At 29.5% G+C, this 26,600-nt stretch overlaps 1 protein-coding gene across 2 annotated transcripts in view; it reads left to right on the top strand.

The window, feature by feature from the left end:
- The first annotated feature begins 853 nt into the window (after positions 1 to 853).
- The window catches only part of LOC133595852 (T-box transcription factor TBX1-like), a 52,691-nt gene continuing 26,944 nt past the window's right edge, over positions 854 to 26,600 (top strand). Inside the window, exons 1-5 of one of the 2 annotated variants that reach the window (XM_072914192.1) lie at positions 854 to 1,197; positions 8,281 to 8,617; positions 15,409 to 15,510; positions 15,597 to 15,768; positions 17,209 to 17,364. In XM_072914192.1, the coding sequence (XP_072770293.1) occupies positions 1,008 to 1,197; positions 8,281 to 8,617; positions 15,409 to 15,510; positions 15,597 to 15,768; positions 17,209 to 17,364 (957 nt within the window). In that variant the 5' untranslated portion in view covers positions 854 to 1,007. Of the gene's footprint in view, positions 1,198 to 8,229; positions 8,618 to 15,408; positions 15,511 to 15,596; positions 15,769 to 17,208; positions 17,365 to 26,600 lie in introns of both variants that reach the window. The other variant, XM_072914191.1, reaches the window with a different exon arrangement.

The raw sequence follows: 26,600 nt of genomic DNA, 5'->3' as shown, positions 1-26,600 counted from the left end.
AAGTGTATCACCGCTGGACAAGTTGCAGCATTTCCCATTTTAACATTTTTGTAAATAACTATTGCAAAATTAATTTCATTGTAATAATAAAGTGTGTCATCCAATTTGAACTTTTTTTTGTAAATAACTATTGCAAAAGTAATTTCATTGTAATAATAAAGTGTGTCATCCAATTTGAACTTTTTTTTGTAAATAACTATTAATTACAACTGCAAAGTTATATCTCATATCGTAATTAAAACACAACTATGTAGTGAGAACATATTGTAACTTTAATGTAATTAACTATACAATTTAGACAGTGAAGTTAAAGCATATAGTTGTATTGTAATTATTGTAAAATCACAGTTTAGCAATTACAGTAAATATACTTAATAGTTTCACACTGCGAGTAATTAATGCAATAATTAGCCATTAATTTGTTGTGCATTTACAGTAAAAATGTGTACAATATTCTATTGCGCAGCTTGTGTGTTGATTTTAAGTGTAAAAAAAAAAAAAAAAAAAGAAAACAAAGAAGTTGAAATTCCTGCAGTCTGACTCTGCAGTGACGCGCCCGGCGCGCTCTTAATAAAGTAAAAGGCGCAAAACATGTGCGCGCACACGCGTCTTCCCCGCGCAGCTCGCAGGGTTGGAGGCGTGGATCTTTTTTTCCTTCTCGCTCTCTGACATCGTCGTCACGCAGCAGAAGTTTCTCCTGCACACTACAGGACAACAACACCACCCAAAAAAAAAGCCTCCACCTCCTCTTCTTACGCGAGATGCGTTGACACCCACCCAGGACACTTTTTTTTAAATGAGCCCAGCCAGGGAGGGCAAGTGCGGGGGTCTGCACCTTTCAGCCGCGGGGAGGATACTTTTCCGGCGCACTTCGGAGCGCCGCGGGAGCGCCGCTGCGGGCATGTGAGGAGTCCGTTTTGGGCGCATGATCCTCGGCGTTGCGCGCAAGGGAAGCCGAGTAGGAGGAGGGGGAGGAGGAGGAAAAGAAGGGGCGACTTTTCCGGCCTATGGACGACGGTGGTGGTGGTCCCCTCTCTCCCAGGGCGAATGCGTTCAGTATTGCCTCTCTGATTTTCGCCGCAGAGCAAGCGGGAAACGCGGCGTCGGACAAGCCGAGGGTTGCTTTGCGCAAGGCGGACGCGGAGGAGCGCAGCGGCGCCGACATGCACTACAGCACCGTGACGCGCGAAATGGAAGGTAAATCGGATTTATTACTAAAAGAAAAACACACTTTAAGTACGAATCTGTAAAAAAAAAAGATGTATGGAAATTGCAAACAATGGTAATATGATAGTGAAAATATTAACGTGAGTAATTGCGTAATTGTACAAACCTCACAGTTTGAAGTCTATTATTATTATTTTTGGGGAATTTTCTACCATGTTTGAAGCCGGATTTTATTCAAATAAAAATATGTACTCTTAGAGAAAATAATTTAATTTAAATGCAATTTAAAACATTTGTACGCACGTGCAACACTTAAATGGTAATTGCACAAACCTCACAGTTTGAAGTCTTTTATTATTTTTTAGGGGGAATTTTCTTCCATGTTTGAAGCCGGTTTTTATTCAAATAAAAATATGTATTCTTAGAGAAAATTTTAATTTAAAATGTAATTTAAAAACATTTGTACGCACGTACAACACTTAAATGGTAAATGGTAAATGGGTTATACTTGTATAGCGCTTTTCTACCTTTTTTTTAAGGAACTCAAAGCGCTTTGACACTATTTCCTTCAGTATGTGGAATTAAAAAATGATGGGATGGAATTAAGCAAAGAAATCAAACAATGTACTCAAATAATCAAGACATTCTTCAAACTTAAAAGTGTTTACAAAGTACAAAGAAGAAGAATCGCGATAAACATTCTGCATTTATCTCATCCATCCATTGAGAAGTTGAGAAGTGAACAAAAGTTGCTATGTAAAGGAAAATGGAGGAGGATTAAATAAGCTCTGCTTCTTCCTACTCCTTTTCCCAACATGCATAATAGACAAACTGGAAAGTGTGATGCATCATGTTGTACGCATGCATGCATTGCAAATAAACACAAACTCAACTCCTATTGTGAAGAAGAAAACAAACCTCACAGTTGTAAGTCTTTTATTATTTTTTCGGGGGGGAGGGGAGGGATTTTCTACCATGTTTGAAGCCGGCTTTTATTCAAATAAAAATATGTATTCTTAGAGAAAATAATGTAATTTAAATGCAATTTAAAACATTTGTACGCACGTACAACACTTAAATGGTAATTGTACAAACCTCACAGTTTGAAGTCTTTTATTATTTTTGGGGGGGAATTTTCTACCATGTTTGAAGCCGGTTTTTATTCAAATAAAAATATGTATTGTTAGAAAAAATAATGTAATTTAAATGCCATTTAAAACATTTGTACGCACGTACAACACTTAAATGGTAATTGTACAAATCTCACAGTTTGAAGTCTATTATTATTATTTTTGGGGGAATTTTCTACCATGTTTGAAGCCGGATTTTATCCAAATAAAAATATTTACTCTTAGAGAAACTAATGTAATTTAAATTAAATTTAAAACATTTGTATGAACGTACAACACTTAAATGGTAATTGTACAAACCTCACAGTTTGAAGTCTTTTATTATTTTTGGGGAATTTTCTACCATGTTTGAAGCCGGTTTTTATTCAAATAAAAATATGTATTGTTAGAAAAAATAATGTAATTTAAATGCCATTTAAAATATTTGTACGCACGTACAACACTTAAATGGTAATTGTACAAATCTCACAGTTTGAAGTCTATTATTATTATTTTTGGGGGAATTCTCTACCATGTTTAAAGCCGGCTTTTATTCAAATAAAAATACGTCATCTTAGAGAAAATTGTCATTTAAAATGTAACTTAAATGCAATTTAAAAAATTTGTACGCACGTGCAACACGTAAATGGTAAATGGTAAATGGGCTATACTTGTATAGCGCTTTTCTACCTTTTTTTAAGGAACTCAAAGCGCTTTGACACTATTTCCACTTAAGACCTTCAGTATGTCAGTATGTAGAATTCAAATTATGGAAAGGAATTAAGCAAAGAAATCAAACAATGTACTAAAATAATCTTACTTCATCAATTATTATATATTTTTATTGTGACTACTTATGGAGTATATTGTGAATACATTGAGAACAGGAAGTGAACAAAAGTAAAGGAAAAGGGATTAGGATTGAATAAGGTCTGCTTCTTCTAACTCTTTTTCCCAACATGCGTAATAGAGAAACTGGAAAGTGTGATGCATCATGTTGTACGCATGGATGCATGTTGCAAATAAACACAAAGTCAACTCCTATTGTTTTGTGAAGAAGAAAACAAACCTCACAGTTTTAAGTCTTTTATTATTTTTGGGGGGGAATTTTCTACCATGTTTGAAGCCGGCTTTTATTCAAATAAAAATATGTATTCTTTGAGAAAATAATGTAATTTAAATGCAATTTAAAACATGTGTATGCACGTACAACACTTAAATGGTAATTGTACAAATCTCACAGTTCGAAGTCTATTATTATTATTTTTGGGGGGAATTTTCTACCATGTTTGAAGCCGGCTTTTATTCAAATAAAAATATTTGTTCTGAGAAATTGTTTTACTTTAAAATGTCATTTAAACGCAATTTAAAACATTTGTACGCAGGTACAACACTTAAATGGTAAATGGGTTATACTTGTATAGCGCTTTTCTACCTTTTTTTAAGCGCTTTGACACTATTTCCTTCAGTATGTGGAATTAAAAAATGATGGAATGGAATCAAGCAAATAAATCAAACAATGTACTAAAATAATCAAGACATTCTTCAAACTTAAAAGTGTTTACAAAGTGCAAAGAAGAAGAACCGTGATAAACATTCTGAATTTATCTCATCCATCCATTGAGAAGTTGAGAAGTGAACAAAACTTGCTATGTAAAGGAAAAGGGAGTAGGATTAAATAAGATCTGCTTCTTCCTACTCCTTTTCCGACATGCATAATAGAGAAACTGGAAATGGTGATGCATCATGTTGTACGCATGCATGCATGTTGCAAATAAACACAAACTCAACTCCTATTGTTTTGGGAAGAAGAAAACAAACCTCACAGTTTGAAGTCTTTTATTATTATTTTTGGGGGGAATTTTCTACCATGTTTGAAGCCGGCTTTTATTCAAATAAAAATATGCGTTCTTAGAAAATTTTTTAATTTAAAATGTAATTTAAACGCAATTTATAACATTTGTACGCACATACAACACTTAAATGGTAAATGGGTTGTACTTGTATAGCGCTTTTCTACCTTTTTTTAAGGAACTCAAAGCGCTTTGACAATATTTCCTTCAGTATGTGGAATTAAAATGATGGAATGGAACTAAGCAAAGAACTCAAACAATGTACTCAAATAATCAAGAAACTCTTCAAACTTAAAAGTGTTTACAAAGTACAAAGAAGAAGAACCGTGATAAACATTCTGCATTTATCTCATCCATCCATTCATTTTCTAGATAACTTTACTTTTTTCACCATATTAAATATAACTTACTTCACCAATTATTTTTTATTTTTTTTATTGTTATTAATAATAATAATAATAATAGATTTTATTTGTAAAAAAAAAAAAGAAAAAAAGAAAAAGCATTTTACATTGAGTAAACAACTTCAAAGTGCTACAGTGTATTAAAAAAAAAAAAAAGATAATAAAAAATAAATACAAATAAAAACTAGATCAGCCAAATAGCTAAAAGTAGTATGCATATATCTAAAAAAAAAAAAAAGGCTTTTTTTTTTTTTAAAGAAGGGTTTTTAAGGTTGTTTTAAAAGCATCCACAGTCTGTGGTGCCCTCAGGTGGTCAGGCAGAGCGTTCCACAGACTGGGAGCGCCGGAGCAGAAAGCCCGGTCTCCCATTGTTCGTAGCTTTGTCCTCGTAGGTTGGAGGAGGTTAGCCATATACTCCATACTTATGGAGTATATTGTCAATAAATTGAGAACAGGACGTGAACAAAAGTCTTAGCAACTGTTATGTAAAAGAAAATTGGTAGGATTAAATAAGCTCTGCTCCTTCCTACTCCTTTTGAATAGAGACACTGGAAATTGTGATGCATCGTGTTGTACGCATGCATGTTGCAAATAAACACAAACTCAACTCCTATCGTTTTGTGAAGAAGAAGAATGTTCCCTGACCACCTGAGGGCACCACAGACTGTGGATGCTTTCAAAAAAGGCTTAAAAACCCTTCTTTTAAACAAATTTTTTAAAAAAAACTTTTTTTTTTTTTTTTTTAGATATTTGCATACTAGTTCTAGCTATTTGGCTGTTCTAGTTTTTTTATTATTATTTTTTTACTATCTTTTTATTTTTATTTTTTTTAATACACTGTAGCACTTTGAGGTTGTTTACTCAACGTAAGTGCTTTTTTACAAATAAAATCTATTATTATTATTATTATTATTATTATAAGAAGCGCGCCTGTGTGTCAATCAGTCAATTATTTATTTATTTGTATTATTACTTATGGAGTATATTGTGAGCCCTGTGATGAGGTGGCGACTTGTCCAGGGTGTACCCCGCCTTCCGCCCGATTGTAGCTGAGATAGGCTCCAGCGCCCCCCGCCACCCCAAAAGGGAATAAGCGGTAGAAAATGGATGGATGGATGGAGTATATTGTGAATAAATTGAGAACAGGAAGGGAACAAAAGTTTGCTATGTAAAGGAAAAGGGTGTAGGATTAAATAAGCTCTGCTTTTTCCTACTCCTTTTCCGAACATGCGTAATAGAGGAACTGGAAATTGTGATGCATCATGTTGTACGCACGCATGTTGCAAATAAACACAAACACAACTCCTATTGTTTTGTGACAAAGAAGAAGAATGCTCCCTGACCACCTGAGGGCACCACAGACTGTGGATGCTTTTAAAAAAGGCTTGAAACCCCTTCTTTTTAGAAAAAAGCCTTTTTTTAAAATATATATATATGCCTACTAGTTCTAGCTGTTTAGCTGTTCTAGTTATTATTTTTAATATATTTTATTTTATTTTATTAGATATATGCATATTAGTTCTAGCTATTTGGCTGTTCTAGTTTTTATTTTTATTTATTTTTTTATTATCTCTTTATTTTTATTTGTTTTTAATACACTGTAGCACTTTGAGGTTGTTTACTCAATGTAAAGTGTTTTTTTTTTTACAAATAAAATCTATTATTATTATTATTATTATTATTATTATTATTAGAAGCGTGCCTGTGTGTCAATCAGTCAATTATTTATTTATTTGTATTATTACTTATGGAGTATATTGTGAATAAATTGAGAACAGGAAGGGAACAAAAGTTTGCTATGTAAAGGAAAAGGGTGTAGGATTAAATAAGCTCTGCTTTTTCCTACTCCTTTTCCGAACATGCGTAATAGAGAAACTGGAAATTGTGATGCATCATGTTGTACGCACGCATGTTGCAAATAAACACAAAACTCAACTCCTATTGTTTTGTGACGAAGAAGAAGGCTCCCTGACCACATGAGGGCACCACAGACTGTGGATGCTTTTAAAAAAAGGCTTGAAAACCCTTCTTTTTAGAAAAAAGCCTTTTTTTTTATTTTTATATATGCCTACTAGTTCTAGCTGTTTGGCTGTTCTAGTTTTTATTTTTATTATATTTTATTTTTATTTTATTAGATATATGCATACTAGTTCTAGCTATTTGGCTGTTCTAGTTTTTATTTGTATTTATTTTTTTATTATCTCTTTATTTTTATTTGTTTTTAATACACTGTAGCACTTTGAGGTTGTTTACTCAACGTAAAGTGCTTTTTTACAAATAAAATCTATTATTATTATTATTATTATTATTATTATTATTATTAGAAGCGCGCCTGTGTGTCAATCAGTCAATATTTATTATTACTTATGGAGTATATTGTGAATAAATTGAGAACAGGAAGGGAACAAAAGTTGCTATGTAAAGGAAAAGGGAGTAGGATTAAATAAGCTCTGCTTTTTCCTACTCCTTTTCCGAACATGCGTAATAGAGAAACTGGAAATTGTGATGCATCATCAAATCAAATCAAATCAACTTTATTTATAAAGCACATTTAAAATTTACCACAGGGGTAGCCAAAGTGCTGTACAATGAACAGGTTAAAAGATAAAATGAGTACCGAGCAAACACAACACAACACAAACAGAACACGATAAAAAATAAATAATTAAAATAGAATTAATAAAAACATAAAAACATAAAAACAGGATCACAGCAGGTGTATTATGGGGCGCCATTGCAGGATGGATATCACTCAGTGTTAAAAGCCATGGAATAAAAGTATGTTTTTAAGAGAGATTTAAAAACAGGAAGAGAGGAGGCTTGTCTAACACTCAGGGGTAGGTCGTTCCAGAGCTTGGGAGCAGCAACGGCGAAAGCTCTGTCACCTCTAAGCTTCAGCCTTGTGTCAGGGACCGTCAACAGCAGCTGCATGTTGTACGCACGCATGTTGCAAATAAACACAAAACTCAACTCCTATTGTCTTGTGACGAAGAAGAATGCTCCCTGACCACCTGAGGGCACCACAGACTGTGGATGCTTTTAAAAAAAGGCTTGAAAACCCTTCTTTTTAGAAAAAAGCCTCTTTTTTTTTTTAAATATATGCCTACTAGTTATAGCTGTTTGGCTGTTCTATTTTTCATTTTTATTATATTTTATTTTATTTTATTAGATATGTGCATACTAGTTCTAGCTATTTGGCTGTTCTAGTTTTTATTTGTATTTATTTTGTTATTATCTTTTTATTTGTATTTGTTTTAAATACAGGTTGTTTACTCGATGTAAAGTGTTTTTTTTTTTTTTACAAATAAAATCTATTATTATTATTATTATTATAAGAAGCGCGCCTGTGTGTCAATCAGTCGGATCCCTTGAAAGCGGAGGAAAGGCGCATCGCAGCTCTTATCTAAATAGAAATAAGAACCGGTTTTTATCGCAAAGGGGAGGCCCTCTGCGCCAGATAACACACACACACACACACACTTAAACACACACACACATTTATCCACGCATCCACGCACACGCATGCATGCACGCAGCAGCGAACATCTCCCACGCAACTTTTCCCTGCAAGGATTTTTTTTTCGGACACTTTTCGGATGCAACCTGACGTCATTATTTGGACTTTTGTGTGTTTCTGACTATAAAAATAATAATTCCATTTTTTTTTTTTTTTTCTTCTTTTTGGGATGATTTCAGCCATTTCCAGTCCGTGGCTGACGCAGCTGTCCCATTTTTGCGATGTTGCAGCCTTCACCAGCAGCAGCCTGAGCAGCCTGAACACGCCGGCGGGCTACCACCTGTCCCCGTCCCCCGGGGATCCTTACACCCAGCATGAGGCGCACTTCGAGCCCTGCCCGGCCGCGCAGCCCGGGTACAGCTACCCTCCGCCGGCTCCGCTGGCTCCGAGCGACCCGGCCGGGACTCCGTGCTCCTCCTCGTCCTCGTCCAGCTCCACGCCCACGGGCAAGAACATGGTGAAGAAGAACCCCAAAGTGGCCAACATTAACGTCCAGCTGGAGATGAAGGCTCTGTGGGACGAATTTAACCAGCTGGGCACGGAGATGATCGTCACCAAGGCGGGAAGGTGATGCTGATTATAGTTCATGTTTTTAATATTTATTATTTTATTATTCTTTTCAATTCACCCTTTCTTTATTGTTATGATTTTTGCTCTAAATTCGTTATTTAAATACTACTATTTCGTTTTTGCACAATAAGTTTATGACATATTAACTGTGTAAAGTACATTTATTTATTATAAGGTTATGAATATTATGATATAAAAAAAATAAAGGGACTTTAAAAGTCTGCAAAAGTCAATAAATAGACTAATTTGGTCAGATGGTTAATGTATGAATTATTGTTATTATTATATTTTTTTAATTATAATTATTTTGTTTTTATTATTCTAATTTTTCCATTTTGGACTTTTTGCTACTTCATGTAAGCTTGGGTTGTTTTGTTTTGTTTAGTTTTATTTCTTCTGTCTTGTGTGTTTTGTGTTTCCTCTGTTTGTCATTTGTGTTATTTAAAAAAATATAAATAAATAAATAAAGGGACATGTAGTATATAAACTTGTAATAATAACACAATTGAAATACTACTATTTCGTTTATGCACAATAATGTACAGTACATTTATTAATTATAAGGTTATGGAGATTATTATATACAGTGATCCAAAAAAAAGAAAAAAGGGGACTTTAAAAAGTCTGCAAAAGTGGTCAGATGATTAATGTATGAATTATTATTATTATTATATTTTTTTTAATTATAATAATTTTTTTATTATTATTTAAATTTTTTCATTTGGGATTTTTTTCCTAGTTCACTTAAGTTTGGGTTGTTTTGTTTGGTTTTGTTTTATTTGCTTTGTCTTGTGTGTTTTGTGTTTCCTCTGTTTGTCATTTGTGTTATTTTTGGAAAATAATTCCTAAAAATATAAATAAATAAATAAATAACATATATAAACTTGTAATAATAACACAATTGAAATACTTCTATTTCGTTTTTGCACAATAATGTACAGTACATTTATTAATTATAAGGTTATGGAGATTATTATATACAGTGCTAAAGAAAAGGGACTTTAAAAAGTCTGCAAAAGTGGTCAGATTATTAATGTATGAATTATTATTATTATTATATATTTTTTAATTATAATAATTTTTTTATTATTATTTAAATTTTTTCATTTGGGATTTTTTTCCTAGTTCACTTAAGTTTGGGTTGTTTTGTTTTGTTTAGTTTTATTTCTTCTGTCTTGTGTGTTTTGTGTTTCCTCTGTTTGTCATTTGTGTTATTTTCGGAAAATAATTCCTAAAAATATGAATAAATAAATAACATGTAGTATATAAACTTGTAATAATAACACAATTGAAATACTACTATTTCGTTTTTGCACAATAATGTACTGTACATTTATTAATTATAAGATTATGGAGATTATTATATACAGTGCTAAAAAAGGGGACTTTAAAAAGTCTGCAAAAGTGGTCAGATGATTAATGTATGAATTATTATTATTATAATATTTTTTTAAATTATAATTTTTTTTTTTATTATTATTAAAAAAAAATCCATTTGGGATTTTTTTCCTAGTTCACTTAAGTTTGGGTTGTTTTGTTTGGTTTAGTTTTAATTCTTCTGTCTTGTGTGTTTTGTGTTTCCTCTGTTTGTCATTTGTGTTATTTTTGGAAAACAATTCCTAAAAATATAAATAAATAAATAACATGTAGTATATAAACTTGTAATAATAACACAATTGAAATACTACTATTTCGTTTATGCACAATAATGTATAATAAAGTAATGCATTTATTAATTATAAGGTTATGAAGATTATTATATACAGTGCTCCAAAAAAAAAAAAAAAAAGGGACTTTAAATTTTTCCATTTGGGATTTTTTTCCGAGTTCACTTAAGTTTGGGTTGTTTTGTTTGGTTTTGTTTTATTTGCTTTGTCTTGTGTGTTTTGTTTTCCCTCTGTTTGTCATATTGTTTTTGGCTGGTGTTATTTTTGGAAAATAATTAATAAAAATATAAATTAAAAAATAACACCAGCCAAAAACAATATGACAAACAGAGGTAAAACAAAAGAAATAAAACCAAACCAAACAAGCTTACACGAGCTAATAATGTACAGTACATTTATTAATTATAAGGTTATGAAGATTATTATATACAGTGCTCCAAAAAAAAAAAAAAAAGGGACTTTAAAAAGTCTGCAAAAGTGGTCAGATGATTAATGTATGAATTATTATTATTATTATTATATATATTTTAATTATAATAATTTTTTTATTATTATTTAAATTTTTCCATTTGGGATTTTTTTTCCTAGTTCACTTAAGTTTGGGTTGTTTTGTTTGGTTTTGTTTTATTTGTTTTGTCTTGTGTGTTTTGTTTTTCCTCTCTTTGTCACATGTTTTGGCTGGTGTTATTTTTGGAAAATAATTCATAAAAATACAAATTAAAAAATAACACCAGCCAAAACAATATGACAAACAGAGGGAAAACAAAACAAATAATACCAAACCAAACAAGTTTACACGAGCTAGAGAAAATCCAAAATGGAAAAATTAAAATAATAATAAAAAAATAATTATTATTATTATTTAAAAAAGGATAATAATAATAAAAATAATAACAATAATTCATACATTAACCATCTGACCAGACCAGTCTATTTATTGACTTTTGCAGACTTTTGCAGTCCCTTTATTTATTTATTTTTGGAGCACTGTATATCCTAATAAAAATAATAAAGAGACATGTAGTATACAAACTTGTAATAATAACACAATTAAAATATTAGACAAAAGGAGGCTTTCATTAGAATCTACTATGACTCAAATAATACAAAAAATTAAATATATGACTCAAATAAAACAAAATATATATATTTATTTAACTGTACACCTTTATTTTAGCCAATTACAGCGTTTTATGATGACTTATTCATGAAATCTATGCCAATGGTATTTTATTGGAATGTGTGTGTGGTATAATAACACAATTAAAATATCCAACAAAGGGAGGCATTCATTAGAATTATTATGACTGAAATAATAAAAAAAAAAAGAAATATATGACTCAAATATGACAAAAAAATGAAATGTATGACTCAAAAAATACAAAAAATATATATTTATTTAACTGTACACCTTTTTTTTAGCCCATTACAGAGTTTTATGATGACTTATTAATGAAATCTATGCCAATGGTATTTTATTGGAATGTGTGTGTGTGTGTGTGTGTGTGTGTGTGTGTGTGTGTGTGTGTGTGTGTGTGTGTGTGTGTGTGTGTGTGTGTGTGCGTGCGTGTGTGTTTGTGTGTGTGTGTTGTATATAAACTTGTAATAATAACACAATTAAATGATCAAACAAAGGGAGGCATTCATTAGAATCCACTACGACTCAAATAATACAAAAATTGAAATATATGACTCAAATAAAAAATAAAAAAAATGAAATATTTGACTCAAATAATACAAAATATATATATTTATTTAACTGTACACCTTTTTTTTTAGCCCTTTACAGCGTTTTATGATGACTTATTATTGAAATCTATGCCAATGGTATTTTATTGGAATGTGTGTGTGTGTAATAAAAACACAATTAAAATATCCCAAAAAAAAGGGAGGCATTCATTAGAATCTACTATGACTCAAATAATACAAAAACATTCAAATATATGACTCAAATAATACAAAATATATATATTTATTTAACTGTGCACCTTTTTTTAAGCCCATAGCAGTGTTTTATGATGACTTATTATTGAAATCTATGCCAATGGTATTTTATGGGAGTGTGTGTGTGTGTGTGTGTGTGTGTGTGTGTGTGTGTGTGTGTGTGTGTGTGTGTGTGTGTGTGTGTGTGTGTGTGTGTGTGTGTGTGTGTGTGTGTGTGTGTGTGTGTGTGTGTGTGTGTGTGTGTGTGTGTGCAGCACCTGACAGGTTTCCACGTGCTCTACAAAATCGAATTATTGATTATCAAAATAACCAAACTTTAAAAAGTATCTTGTTGGAAAAAAAAAAAAAAAAAAAAAAACATCTAATTTTTTTAGCCCAGTGGGTAATTTTATACATTTTTGTATTTTTTTTTTTTTTTTTTTTTTCCCCATAATCAGATCCAATCGTACAACTTTGCGTGCGACACAACAAACTATTTGGAGTTGATATTATGGATAAGTTTGCATTATTGATGCTAGAATAGAATAGAATAGAATATATCTTTATTGTCATTGCACATTGTACAACGAAATTGTAAGCAAAACTAATTTAGTGCAAATTCATAACACATAAAAACATAAGAACATAGATAAATAGATAAAAATACATAAAATACATTTAAAAAAAATGTGGCACATGCGTGCACCAGCAGCACTTTTTTAAAGCTCCTTCAGCCTCAGCGAGCCTAAACTTTGGCGTTAATTAGGCGTTGATTTGTGATCCCTTTCACTGACGTGAAAACAAATTAGTCAGCTTGCTCAAGCAGAGGCGGACTTTTTTTTTGTTATTATTCCAAAGTGTGCAAAATGCAAAGTGTGTGCTCATATTTACACATAAAAATGCAAAAGTGTGTCAAAGTGCACATTTCTAAACACTATGAATGAACACATGTGGAGTTATGAAATAACTGAAAACAAGGCTTCGAGAAATGCTTTTTCGCTTCCCAGGTGTGCTTGAAGCTCATGGAGAGAATGCCAAGCGTATGCAAAAAGCAGTAATCAGAGCAAAGGGTGGCTATTTTGAAGAAACTAGAATATAAGAATATAAATGTCAGTTATTTCACCTTTTTTTGTTAAGTAGATAACTCCACATGTGTTCATTCATAGTTTTAATGTGACAATCTACAATGTAAATAGTCATGAAAATAAATAAATAAATAAATATGGCCTGTACTGTATATATGTATATATATATATATATATATATATATATATATATATATATATATATATATATATATATATATATATATATATATATACATATATATATATATATATACATACGTTAGGTCAGGAAAAAACACAGAGGCTATTTCATCCCTACAAGCCTGGAATAAAATCAGGGAATCAGGCTTGTAGGGATGGAATAGCCAGTTTTTTTTCCTGACCTAACGTATATTCCGCTCTACCCCGGTATTGAGCACTGTATAACGGATAAACCACAAAAACCTCGACTATATATATATATATATATATATATATATATAGTCGAGGTTTCTGTGGTTTATCCATTATACAGTGCTCAATACCAGGGTAGAGCAGAATATACGTTAGATCAGGAGAAAACACAGAGGCTATTTCATCCCTACAAGCCTGTTTAGCTGGGGATTCTTCAGGGGATTTTATAAAAAAAAAATATATATATATATATATATATATATATATATTTTTTTTTTTTCTTTAATATATACATATATATATACACATACATACATACATGCATATATATATATATATATATATATATATATATATATATATATATATATATATACTGTATTAAATATATATATATATATATATATATACATATATATATATATATATATATATATATATATATATATATATATATATATATATATATACACTGTATTAAATATATATATATATATATATACATATATATATATGACGTTTTTTTGAGCATCTTTTCACAAAATATTTTTGATTGATTTTATCAGGGAATAAAATCAGGGAATCAGGCTTGTAGGGATGATATGCTAAAAAAAAACGTGTATATATATATATGTATAAGTTTTTTTTAGCATCTTTTCCACAAAATATTTTTCCTTGATTTTATCACGGAATAAAATCAGGGAATCAGGCTTGTCGGGATGATATAACCTCTGTGTTTTTTTTCTTGACCTAACGTATATTCTGCTCTACCCCGGTATTGAGCACTGTATAACGGATAAACCACAGAAACCTTGACGATATACATATATATATATATATATATATATATATATATATATATATATATATATATATATATATATATATATATATATATATATATATATATATATATATATATATATATATATACATATATATATATAAAACGTGCTTTTTTTAGCATCTTTTCCACAAAATATTTTTGATTGATTTTATCAGGGAATAAAATCAGGGAATCAGGCTTGTAGGGATGATATAGCCTCCGTGTTTGTTCCTGATCTAACATATCTGTATAACGGATAAAGCACAGAAACCTTGATATATATATATATATATATATATATATATATATATATATATATATATATATATATATATATATATATATATATATATATATATATATATATATATATATTTTTAGCATATTTTCCACAAAATATTTTTCCTTGATTTTATCAGGGAATAAAATCAGGGAATCAGGCTTGTCGGGATGATATAACCTCTGTGTTTTTTTCTTGACCTAACGTATATAACATGTTTTTTTAGCATCTTTTCCACAAAATATTTTTGATTGATTTTATCAGGGAATAAAATCTGGCAATCAGGCTTGTAGGGATGATATAGCCTCTGTGTTATTTCCTGACCTAACGTATATTCTGCTCTACCCCGGTATTTTTTTTTTCCATTCCAATGTGTTTACAGTGTGCAAAATGCAAAATGTGTGTTCATATTTACACATAAAATAAATGCAAAAGTGTGTCAAAGTGCACATTTCTGAACAATATTAAAAGTGGGGCCTGTGCAAAAAAAAAAAAAGCTAACATGCAAAAGTGGAACAAATGCATTTATTATTGCTATTATTTATTTAGGACTATTTTACTTCACATTTTAAACACGCAAAAATAGGACAGGCAATTAATGAACCTTTTTTTTTTTTTTTTACTCTTTCCAGGAGAATGTTTCCAACTTTCCAAGTGAAAATATTTGGGATGGACCCCATGGCGGACTACATGCTCCTCATGGACTTCTTGCCGGTGGACGACAAACGTTACAGGTAAACATTCCACGCAATAGAATATGACGTGTTGTATATTAGATGAAATGATGACTAAAACCCTTGGAATGAACGTGATTCCGCAGGTATGCATTCCACAGTTCGTCCTGGCTGGTGGCGGGCAAGGCTGACCCGGCCACGCCGGGGAGGGTGCACTACCACCCGGACTCCCCGGCCAAGGGCGCCCAGTGGATGAAGCAAATTGTTTCTTTTGATAAACTCAAACTCACCAACAACCTCCTGGACGACAACGGACATGTAAGTACATTTAATATATGACTATAATATTAATCATATGAATAATTATTATGATAATAATAATGATAATTAAAGCTGCAAGCAGCGTTGTTCGGGCCCGCGTATTTGGCAGGTGCTAGTCCTAAGTGTCCCAATACTTTTGTCTACTTTTAGTCTGAAGTGTCCCAAGACTTTTGTGTAGTGTACCTACCTTGTCTGCATTGTGTGGGCACGTTGGTGCTTCCTGCTTTTAAGCAGCCATCTTAAAAAAACAGCACCGCAGGAGCATCAGCGCAGCGGGTCTTTGAAGGGTCATAAAATCAAAACCGGAGCAGGTATCACAACTCTTTCACCAACTTTTAATCAGAAGGGTTCAATCTCTCTCCTGTGTTAGTTTGAAGCCGAAACAACAAACGCGCTCAGAGGAGATAATGTTTGAAGAAAGGTGACGGGTTTTTACAAAAATATTGTGTTGAAGGGGGAATAGCAAACTTCCTGTATATTTTAGCTGGGGGTTGTCATTTTATGAAATGTAGGTCTAAGTGAGACCTACATAGAGGTTTTTGTTTCATCTCTGTCCGACCTTTCCAGTGGGAGTTACAGGCAGTTTTGTCAGATTTTTCATCCGAGGAGCAGTTTTTTGTGCGTTTTATTAAAAAATTGCTGTAGAGCACAATTGTTAGATTTGGGGTTAGGTTTTTTCATTACATCACAGTTTTAGCCAGTCCTGATGTGTGTGTTCAGTTTGGTGAGTTTTGAAGCATGTTAAGGGGGTGAAATTACAGCTGAAAGAGGCAAAAGTGACTTTTTTTAGTACTTTTTTGTCTTGAAGGGGGAATTGCCAACTTCCTGTTGATTTTAGCCCGAGGATGTACAATTATGAGAACTAGGTCTAAGTCAGACCTACATAGAGGATTTTGTTTCATGTTTTTCCGACCTTCCTAGTGGGAGTTACAGGCAGTCTAGTTTTTTTTTTTTCTAGGGGGCGCTAGAGTGCAATTTTGAGTTTTGATGTTTGGTTGTTTGATAAAACGTTTTGCCGTATATTACTGATGTGTGTGTAAAATTTGGTGAGTTTTGAAGCATGTTAAGGGGGTCAAAGTAGTGCGCAAAGCTGCGGAAGAATAATAATAATAATAATAATAATAATAATAAAACCTTAGAAATTCAATAGGTCCTTATGTCCCATTGCATAAGGACTCCCTGTGGGAGTCCTTTTGCAATGGGCCATTGCGGGCCCTAATAATAATAATAAAACCTTAGAAATTCAATAGGTCCTTATGTCCCATTGCATAAGGACTCCCTGTGGGAGTCCTTTTGCAATGGGCCATTGCGGGCCCTAATAATAATAACACACACAACAAATATTTTTATTTTATTTGTTTCTGCTTGAAATAAATCTATTTTATTTTTTAATTCAAAGTCCTGATCACTGACCTCCTTTTTCCTCCTGGCTTCCAGATCATTCTGAACTCCATGCACCGCTACCAGCCCAGGTTCCACGTGGTGTACGTGGACCCACGCAAGGACAGCGAGAAATATGCAGAAGAAAATTACAAGACTTTTGTTTTTGAGGAAACTCGCTTCACTGCGGTGACTGCTTACCAGAACCACAGGGTAAGTAAGACCCATCCACACCTTTTTCTGTGCGTAATGACGCGCGTCTTTTAATGGTTCATCAAGTTTCGATCAGGTGCCGACAAAACACTTAATTTCCATTTATAAATGTCTATCTATGGTATTAATTAATACATTAATTATACGTTTCCTTAACTATTTCCTTTAATAATTTGTGACTCCATCTCTTATAGCTACAAAAACCTTGCGTAAAAGTGCGTAAAAGTTTGTTTTCTGCTCGTAAAAAAGACAAACCAATATATATTAATGTCATGTAATACAATAAATACTCTTTAGAAATATAATACATGTATTATGATTTATTTTTTGCTTATTTAATTGATGTATTTGTTACGGGGCCCCTAAATGGACATGGGGGGAAAACATTTTTTTTTATATATTATTTTTTTTTTTTTTTTTTATACATGTATCTCGTGCGCACGAGAAACTTTTTATAAAGATATAAAAAAATAAAAAATACAATTTTAATTTTTAACTTTTTAATTTATTTTTTTTAACTTTCTCGTGCGCAAAATAAACTTTTTATAAAGTTATAAAAATAAATAAAGATTATAATTTTAAATTTTTAAATTTTTTTTAGACATGTATCTCGTGCGCACGAGATACATTTTATATATATATATATATATATATATATATATATATATATATATATATATATATATATATATATATATATATATTTATTTATTTATTTTTTTTAATTTTTAATTTAATTTTTTTTAATTTTTTTAAAATAAAATTTAAAAAAAAAACGATACAAACAATTATAAAAAATTCCCCCATGTCCCTTTAGGGGCTCTGTAATTTGTAGATATTACTTTTTTATTATTTTCGCTGGTTCTTTCTTTTTTTGGGGGGTGGGGGGTGTGGTATAGTTGGGATATAAACAAAAAAATAAAATTTTAATTTTTTACTTTTTAATAATTTTTTTAAACTTTCTCGTGCGCAAAAGAAACTTTTTATAAAGTTATAAAAATAAATAAAAATTATAATTTTTAATTTTTTAATATTTTTTAGACATGTATCTCGTGCGCACGAGATACATGTTATATATATATATATATATATATATATATATATATATATATATATATATATATATATATATATATATTTATTTATTTTATTTTTTTAAATTTTTTTTTAAATAAAATTTTTTTAAAAAAACGATACAAAAAAATAAAAAAAATTTCCCCATGTCCCTTTAGGGGCTCCGTAATTTGTAGATATTACTTTTTTATTCTTTTCGCTGGTTCTTTCTTTTTTGGGGGGGTGGGGGGGTGGTATGGTTGGGGTATAAACAAAAAATATTTTGACATTTAGGGCAGACAACAGATATATGATGTATGTGAATATGATGTAATGGATAGGAATGTCTGATGCTGGATGTCAATTAAAAAAAACAGAAAAAAAAGAGAAAAAAAAAAACAATGCTCTGTTTTGATGTATACATCATTAAAAATATTATTTTAGCAACACTTTTTAATGCAGATGTAGTTGGACCTCATTATGTTGTGCAGGGCTGCTAATGTTGAGGCCCAAACTTGTGTCTATAGCTCCAAAAACCTTGCGTAAAAGTGCGTAAAAGTTTGTTTTCTGCTCGTAAAAAAGACAAACCAATACATATTAATGTCATGTAATACAATAAATACTCTTTAGAAATACAATGCATGTATTATGATTTATTTTTTGCTTATTTAATTGATGTATTTGTTACAGAGCCCCTAAATGGACATGGGGGGAAAACATTTTTTTTTATATATTATTATTATTATTATTATTATTTTTTATACATGTATCTCGTGCGCACGAGAAACTTTTTATAAAGATATAAAAAAATAAAAAATACAATTTTTATTTTTAACTTTTAAATTTTTTTTTTTAACTTTCTCGTGCGCAAAAGAAACTTTTTATAAAGTTATAAAAATAAATAAAGATTATAATTTTTAATTTTTTAATTTTTTTTAGACATGTGTCTCGTGCACACGAGATACATTTTATATATATATATATATATATATATATATATATATATATATATATATATATATATATATATATATATATATTATTATTTTTATTTTTTTAATTTTATTTTTTTTAATTTTTTAAAAATAAAATTAAAAAAAAAAACGATACAAAAAAATAAAAAAAATTCCCCCATGTCCCTTTAGGGGCTCTGTAATTTGTAGATATTACTTTTTTATTCTTTTCGCTGGTTCTTTCTTTTTTTGGGGGGTGGGGGGGTGTGGTATAGTTGGGATATAAACAAAAAAAAAAAATTTTAATTTTTAACTTTTTAATAATTTTTTTAAACTTTCTCGTGCGCAAAAGAAACTTTTTATAAAGTTATAAAAATAAATAAAAATGATAATTTTTAATTTTTTAATATTTTTTAGACATGTATCTCGTGCGCACGAGATACATGTATATATATATATATATATATATATATATATATATATATATATATATATATATATATATATATATATATATATATATATATATATTTATTTTTTTATTTTTTTTTTTTTTTAAATAAAATTAGAAGAAAAAAAACGATACAAAAAAATAAAAAAAATTCCCCCATGTCCCTTTAGGGGCTCCGTAATTTGTAGATATTACTTTTTTATTCTTTTCGCTGGTTCTTTCTTTTTTTGGGGGGTGGGGGTGTGGTATGGTTGGGATATAAACAAAAATATTTTGACATTTAAGGCAGACAACAGATATATGATGTATGTGAATATGATGTAATGGATATGAATGTCTGATGCTAGGTGTCAATAAAAAAAAATAATAATAAAAAAAAATACAATGCTCTGTTTTGATGTATACATCATTAAAAATATTATTTTAGCAACACTTTTAATGCAGATGTAGTTGAACCTCATTATGTTGTGCAGGGCTGCTAATGTTGAGGCCCAAACTTGTGTCTATAGCTCCAAAAACCTTGCGTAAAAGTGCGTAAAAGTTTGTTTTCTGCTCGTAAAAAAGACAAACCAATATATATTAATGTCATGTAATACAATAAATACTCTTTAGAAATACAATGCATGTATTATGATTTATTTTTTGCTTATTTAATTGATGTATTTGTTATGGAGCCCCTAAAGGGACATGGGGGGAAAAAATATTTATATATATATATTTTTTTTTTTTTTAGACATGTATGTTGTGCGCAGGAGAAACTTTTTATAAAGTTATAAAAAATAAAAATAAATACAAATTACAATTTATTTATTTTTTTAGTCATGTATCTTGCGCAAGAGATACATGTCAAAAAAAAAAAAGAAAGAAATATATATGTGGGGTTTTTTTTTCTAAAAAAAAAATAAAATAAAATAAAAATTATTTAAAAAAAAATGATTGCCCCCATGTCCATATAAAAGCTCCGTAATTTGTAGATATTACTTTTTTTTTTACTGTTTCTTTCTTTTTTTGGGGGGTGGGGGGGTGGTATGGTTGGGATATAAACAAAAAATATTTTGACATTTAGGGCAGACAACAGATATATGATGTATGTGAATATGATGTAATGGATAGGAATGTCTGATGCTGGATGTCAATAAAAATAAAAGAAAAAAAAAGAAAAAAAAATACTATGCTCTGTTTTGATGTATACATCATTAAAATATTATTTTAGCAACACTTTTTAATGCAGATGTAGTTGAACCTCATTATGTTGTGCAGGGCTGCTAATGTTGAGGCCCAAACTTGTGTCTATAGCTCCAAAAACCTTGCGTAAAAGTGCGTAAACGTTTGTTTTCTGCTCGTAAAAAAGACAAACCAATATATATTAATGTCATGTAATACAATAGATACTCTTTAGAAATACAATGCATGTATTATGATTTATTTTTTGTTTATTTAATTGATGTATTTGTTATGGAGCCCCTAAATGGACATGGGGGGAAAAAATTTTTTTAATATATTATTATTATTATTATTATTATTTTTAGACATGTATCTCGTGCGCACGAGAAACTTTTTATAAAGTTATAAAAAAATAAAAAATACAATTTTAATTTTTAACTTTTTAATTATTTTTTTAAAACTTTCTCGTGCGCAAAAGAAACTTTTTATAAAGTTATAAAAATAAATAAAAATTATAATTTTTATTTTTTAAATTTTTTTTAGACATGTATCTCGTGCGCACGAGATACATGTTTAAAAAAATAAAAAATAAAAAAATTATATATCTATATATATATATATATATATATATATATATATATATATATATCCATCCATCCCATCCATTTTCTACCGCTTATTCCCTTTGGGGTCGCTGGAGCCTATCTCAGCTACAATCGGGCGGCAGGCGGGGTACACATATATATATATATATATATATATATATATATATATATATATATATATATATTTTTTTTTTTTTTTTTTTTTTTTTTTTTTAATAAAATTTAAAAAAAAAAATTATACCAAAAAAAAAAAAAAATTCCCCCATGTCCCTTTAGGGGCTCCGTAATTTGTAGATATTACTTTTTTATTCTTTTCGCTGGTTCTTTCTTTTTTTGGGGGGTGGGGGGGTGGTATGGTTGGGATATAAACAAAAAATATTTTGACATTTAGGGCAGACAATAGATATATGATGTATGTGAATATGATGTAATGGATAGGAATGTCTGATGCTGGATGTCAATAAAAATAAAATTAAAAAAAAGAAAAAAAATACAATGCTCTGTTTTGATGTATACATCATTAAAAATATTATTTTAGCAACACTTTTTAACGCAGATGTAGTTGGACCTCATTATGTTGTGCAGGGCTGCTAATGTTGAGGCCCAAACTTGTGTCTATAGCTCCAAAAACCTTGCGTAAAAGTGCGTAAAAGTTTGTTTTCTGCTCGTAAAAAAGACAAACCAATACATATTAATGTCATGTAATACAATAAATACTCTTTAGAAATACAATACATGTATTATGATTTATTTTTTGCTTATTTAATTGATGTATTTGTTACGGAGCCCCTAAATGGACATGGGGGAAACATCTTTTTTAATATATTATTATTATTATTATTATTATTATTATTATTTTTAGACATGTATCTCGTGCGCACGAGAAACTTTTTATAAAGTTATAAAAAAAATAAAAAATAAGATTTTAATTTTTAACTTTTTAATTATTTTTTTTAAACTTTCTTGTGCGCAAAATAAACTTTTTATAAAGTTATAAAAATAAATAAAAATTATCATTTTTAATTTTCAAATTTTTTTTAGACATGTATCTCGTGCGCACGAGATACATGTTATATATATATATATATATATATATATATATATATATATATATATATATATATATATATATATATATATATATATATATATATATATATATTTTTTTTTATTTTTTTTTATTTTTTATTTTATTTTATTTTTTTTATTTTTTTTTTTGTAATTTTTTTTTAATAAAATTTTTTAAAAAAACGATACAAAAAATTATAAAAAATTCCCCCATGTCCCTTTAGGGGCTCTGTAATTTGTAGATATTACTTTTTTATTCTTTTCGCTGGTTCTTTCTTTTTTTGGGGGGTGGGGGGGGGTGGTATAGTTGGGATATAAACAAAAAAATAAAATTTTAATTTTTAACTTTTTAATAATTTTTTTAAACTTTCTCGTGCGCAAAAGAAACTTTTTATAAAGTTATAAAAATAAATAAAAATTATAATTTTTAATTTTTTAACATTTTTTAGACATGTATCTCGTGCGCACGAGATACATGTTTAAAAAAAAAATATATATATATATATATATATATATATATATATATATATATATATATATATATATATATATATATATATATACATTTTATTTATTTTTATTTATTTTTTTTTTTAAATAAAATTAAAAAAATAAATTATACAAAAAAAAATTAAAAAAAATCCCCCATGTCCCTTCAGGGGTCTCCGTAATTTGTAGATATTACTTTTTTATTTTTTTCGCTGGTTCTTTCTTTTTGGGGGGGTGGTATGGTTGGGATATAAACAAAAAATATTTTGACATTTAGGGCAGACAACAGAATGTATGTGAATATGATGTAATGGATAGGAATGTCTGATGCTGGATGTCAATAAAAAATAAAAGAAAAAAAAGAGAAAAAAAAAAACAATGCTCTGTTTTGATGTATACATCATTAAAAATATTATTTTAGCAACACTTTTTAATGCAGGTGTAGTTGGACCTCATTATGTTGTGCAGGGCTGCTAATGTTGAGGCCCAAACTTGTGTCTATAGCTCCAAAAACCTTGCGTAAAAGTGCGTAAACGTTTGTTTTCTGCTCGTAAAAAAGACAAACCAATATATATTAGTGTCATGTAATACAATAAATACTCTTTAGAAATACAATGCATGTATTATGATTTATTTTTTGTTTATTTAATTGATGTATTTGTTATGGAGCCCCTAAAGGGACATGGGGGGAAAAAATATTTTTATAATTTTTTTTTTTTAGACATGTATCTCGTGCGCAGGAGAAACTTTTTATAAAGTTATAAAAAATAAAAATAAATACAAATTATAATTTTTTTTTTTTTTTTTTTAGACATGTATCTTGCACACGAGATACATGTCTAAAAAAAAAAAAAAAAGAAGAAATATATATGTTTTTGTTTTTTTTCTAAAATAAATAAATAAATAAATAAAAATTATAAACAAAAAATGATTTCCCCCATGTCCCTTTAGGGGCTCCGTAATTTGTAGATATTACTCTTTTTTCTTTTTCTTTTTTGCTGTTTCTTTCTTTTTTGGGGGGTGGGGGGTGGGGGGAGGTATGGTTGAGATATAAACAAAAAATATTTTGACATTTAGGGCAGACAACAGATATATGATGTATGTGAATATGATGTAATGGATAGGAATGTCTGATGGTGGGTGTCAATAAAAAATAAAATGAAAAATAAATAAATAAAGGAATACAATGCTCTGTTTTGATGTATACATCATTAAAAATGTTAACTTAGCAACACTTTTTAATGCAGATGTAGTTGGTCCTCATTATGTTGTGCAGGGCTGCTAATGTTGAGGCCCAAACTTGTGTCTGTACAATAAAAATAAATAAAATATATATTTGTTTATACTACAACAAAAAGTGCTACTTAAAATGCTTTATGGGACTCAATGTGTTGGTGTAGTACAAATCACCATGCAGATGATTTTGAGTCATTTTTCACTCACTTCTCAGTATTTTTTTTACAAGTTTTTAATTCAGACAATATTTGATGATAAATTACCACAAATTAATAACCACATTTTTGATTTTTTTTTTCTAGTTCACTTAAGTTTGGGTTGTTTTGTTTGGTTTTGTTGTATTTGTTTTGTCTCGTGTGTTTTGTTTTTCCTCTGTGTGTCATTTGTGTTATTTTTGGAAAATAATTCACAGAACTATAAATAAATAAATATATAAATAAATAAATAAATAAATAAATAAATATCTAAATAAATAAATAAATAAATAAAGGGACATGTAGTATATAGACTTGTAATAATAACACAATTAAAATATTAAACAAAAGGAGTCTTTCATTAGAATCCACTATGAATTAAAAAAAAGAAGAAATATATGACTCAAATAATACAAAATTTGTATATTTATTTAACTGTACACCTTTTTTTTTTAGCCCATTACAGTGTTTTATGATGATTTATTAATGATTAATTATATATTATATAATTGTAATTTTATTGGAATGTGTGTGCGTATGTGTGTGTGTGTGTGTGTGTGTGTGTGTGCGTGTGTCTGTGTGTGTGTGTGTGTGTGTGTGTGTGGTATATAAACTTGTAGTAATAACACAATTAAATGATTAAACGAAGGGAGGCATTCATTTGAATCCACCATGACTCAAATAATACAAAATAATGAAATATATGACTCAAATAAAACAAAAAAAGAAACATATTGTACAAAATAAACCACATGATGTTAGTACATCAGTCGAGGAAAATGATCAAACTACATAAATAACATACTGTAATTTGATTTTGATATAATTTTTTTTTATCTTCTTAGATTGAAAATTAACACCAATGTTAATTTTTCAGAAAATATAAATAACGACAAATAAAGTCCAAATATTAATAACATTTGCTGTTATTTTTTTTACTTTTTACTGTAGTATTCACAGTTTTTTGCTTTTATTGCTTTATTGTTTTAATGTGCTGAATAAATAAAGTTTGACTTGACTTCAATTTAAATGTTGTCAGTCATAATATAAAAAGCAGCATTAATGGTGACATACAAAAATATATTAAACTAGAAAGAAATGCATATTAAAATATAAGACGATCACAATTGATGCACATTTTTTTGTTGTTGTTGACCTTTTAATACAACATGTAAATTGTGGATACAATCATTTTGTTAATGTTCCAACAAAACATGATTTTTCCTTTTGTCTGAGTTGAACTACGCTTGGAAAATAAATGTTAAAAAAAAAGTGGTTCCATCACTCGGCCGTTTTCATTTTGTAAAAGTAGCTGCCAGAAGAACAAATGTACTAATACCCAGCAATGTGTAATAAGTACGATTGACTAATTGATCTGTTATTGTCCTGTTGGAAGCAAATATATATAATATTAATGTATCACCAAGAGCCGAGATAAACTTTTATTGTTCTTGGCAGCTTGTGTTTGCAAAAAAGGAGTTATTATTAAATACAAGCTTAGATAATACAATAAATCAGGGGTGTCCATGCTGTGCGGCCTGCAGCTCAAGCTTCTTTGGCCAACATAAAATCAAACAAACCAAAAAATACTTCAATTATTTTCATAAGTGACTAATTTATCGATTAGTTTGCTTGATTAATCAGATAAAACACACTTAATAGCCTCAATGTGTATTTTGGGGAAGAAAGTTGAAATAAAGAATTTTTCTGCCTGGCATGACCTTCATTCTTTTTTCTAATGAATGCACATTATCAACATTAACTGTACTTTTAAGAAAATATACAAAATAAATCTGCGCTGTTCGCTGCCACACAAATCACATCGCCCACGCACCACCGCTCTCATGTGCGCTCTTTTGCAGCGGCCGTGCGGAAACTATGTCTGCGTATTTAAAGTTCCGGCCACTCCACTCATTAAATGATTACCGTATTTTTCGGAGTATAAGTCGCACCGGAGTATAAGTCGCACCTGCCGAAAATGCATAATAAAGAAGGAAAAAAACATATATAAATCACACTGGAG

This window comes from Nerophis lumbriciformis, linkage group LG12, assembly GCF_033978685.3.
Source record: "Nerophis lumbriciformis linkage group LG12, RoL_Nlum_v2.1, whole genome shotgun sequence".
Lineage (NCBI taxonomy): Eukaryota > Metazoa > Chordata > Actinopteri > Syngnathiformes > Syngnathidae > Nerophis > Nerophis lumbriciformis.
This window is presented reverse-complemented; position numbering and strand designations above follow the sequence as displayed.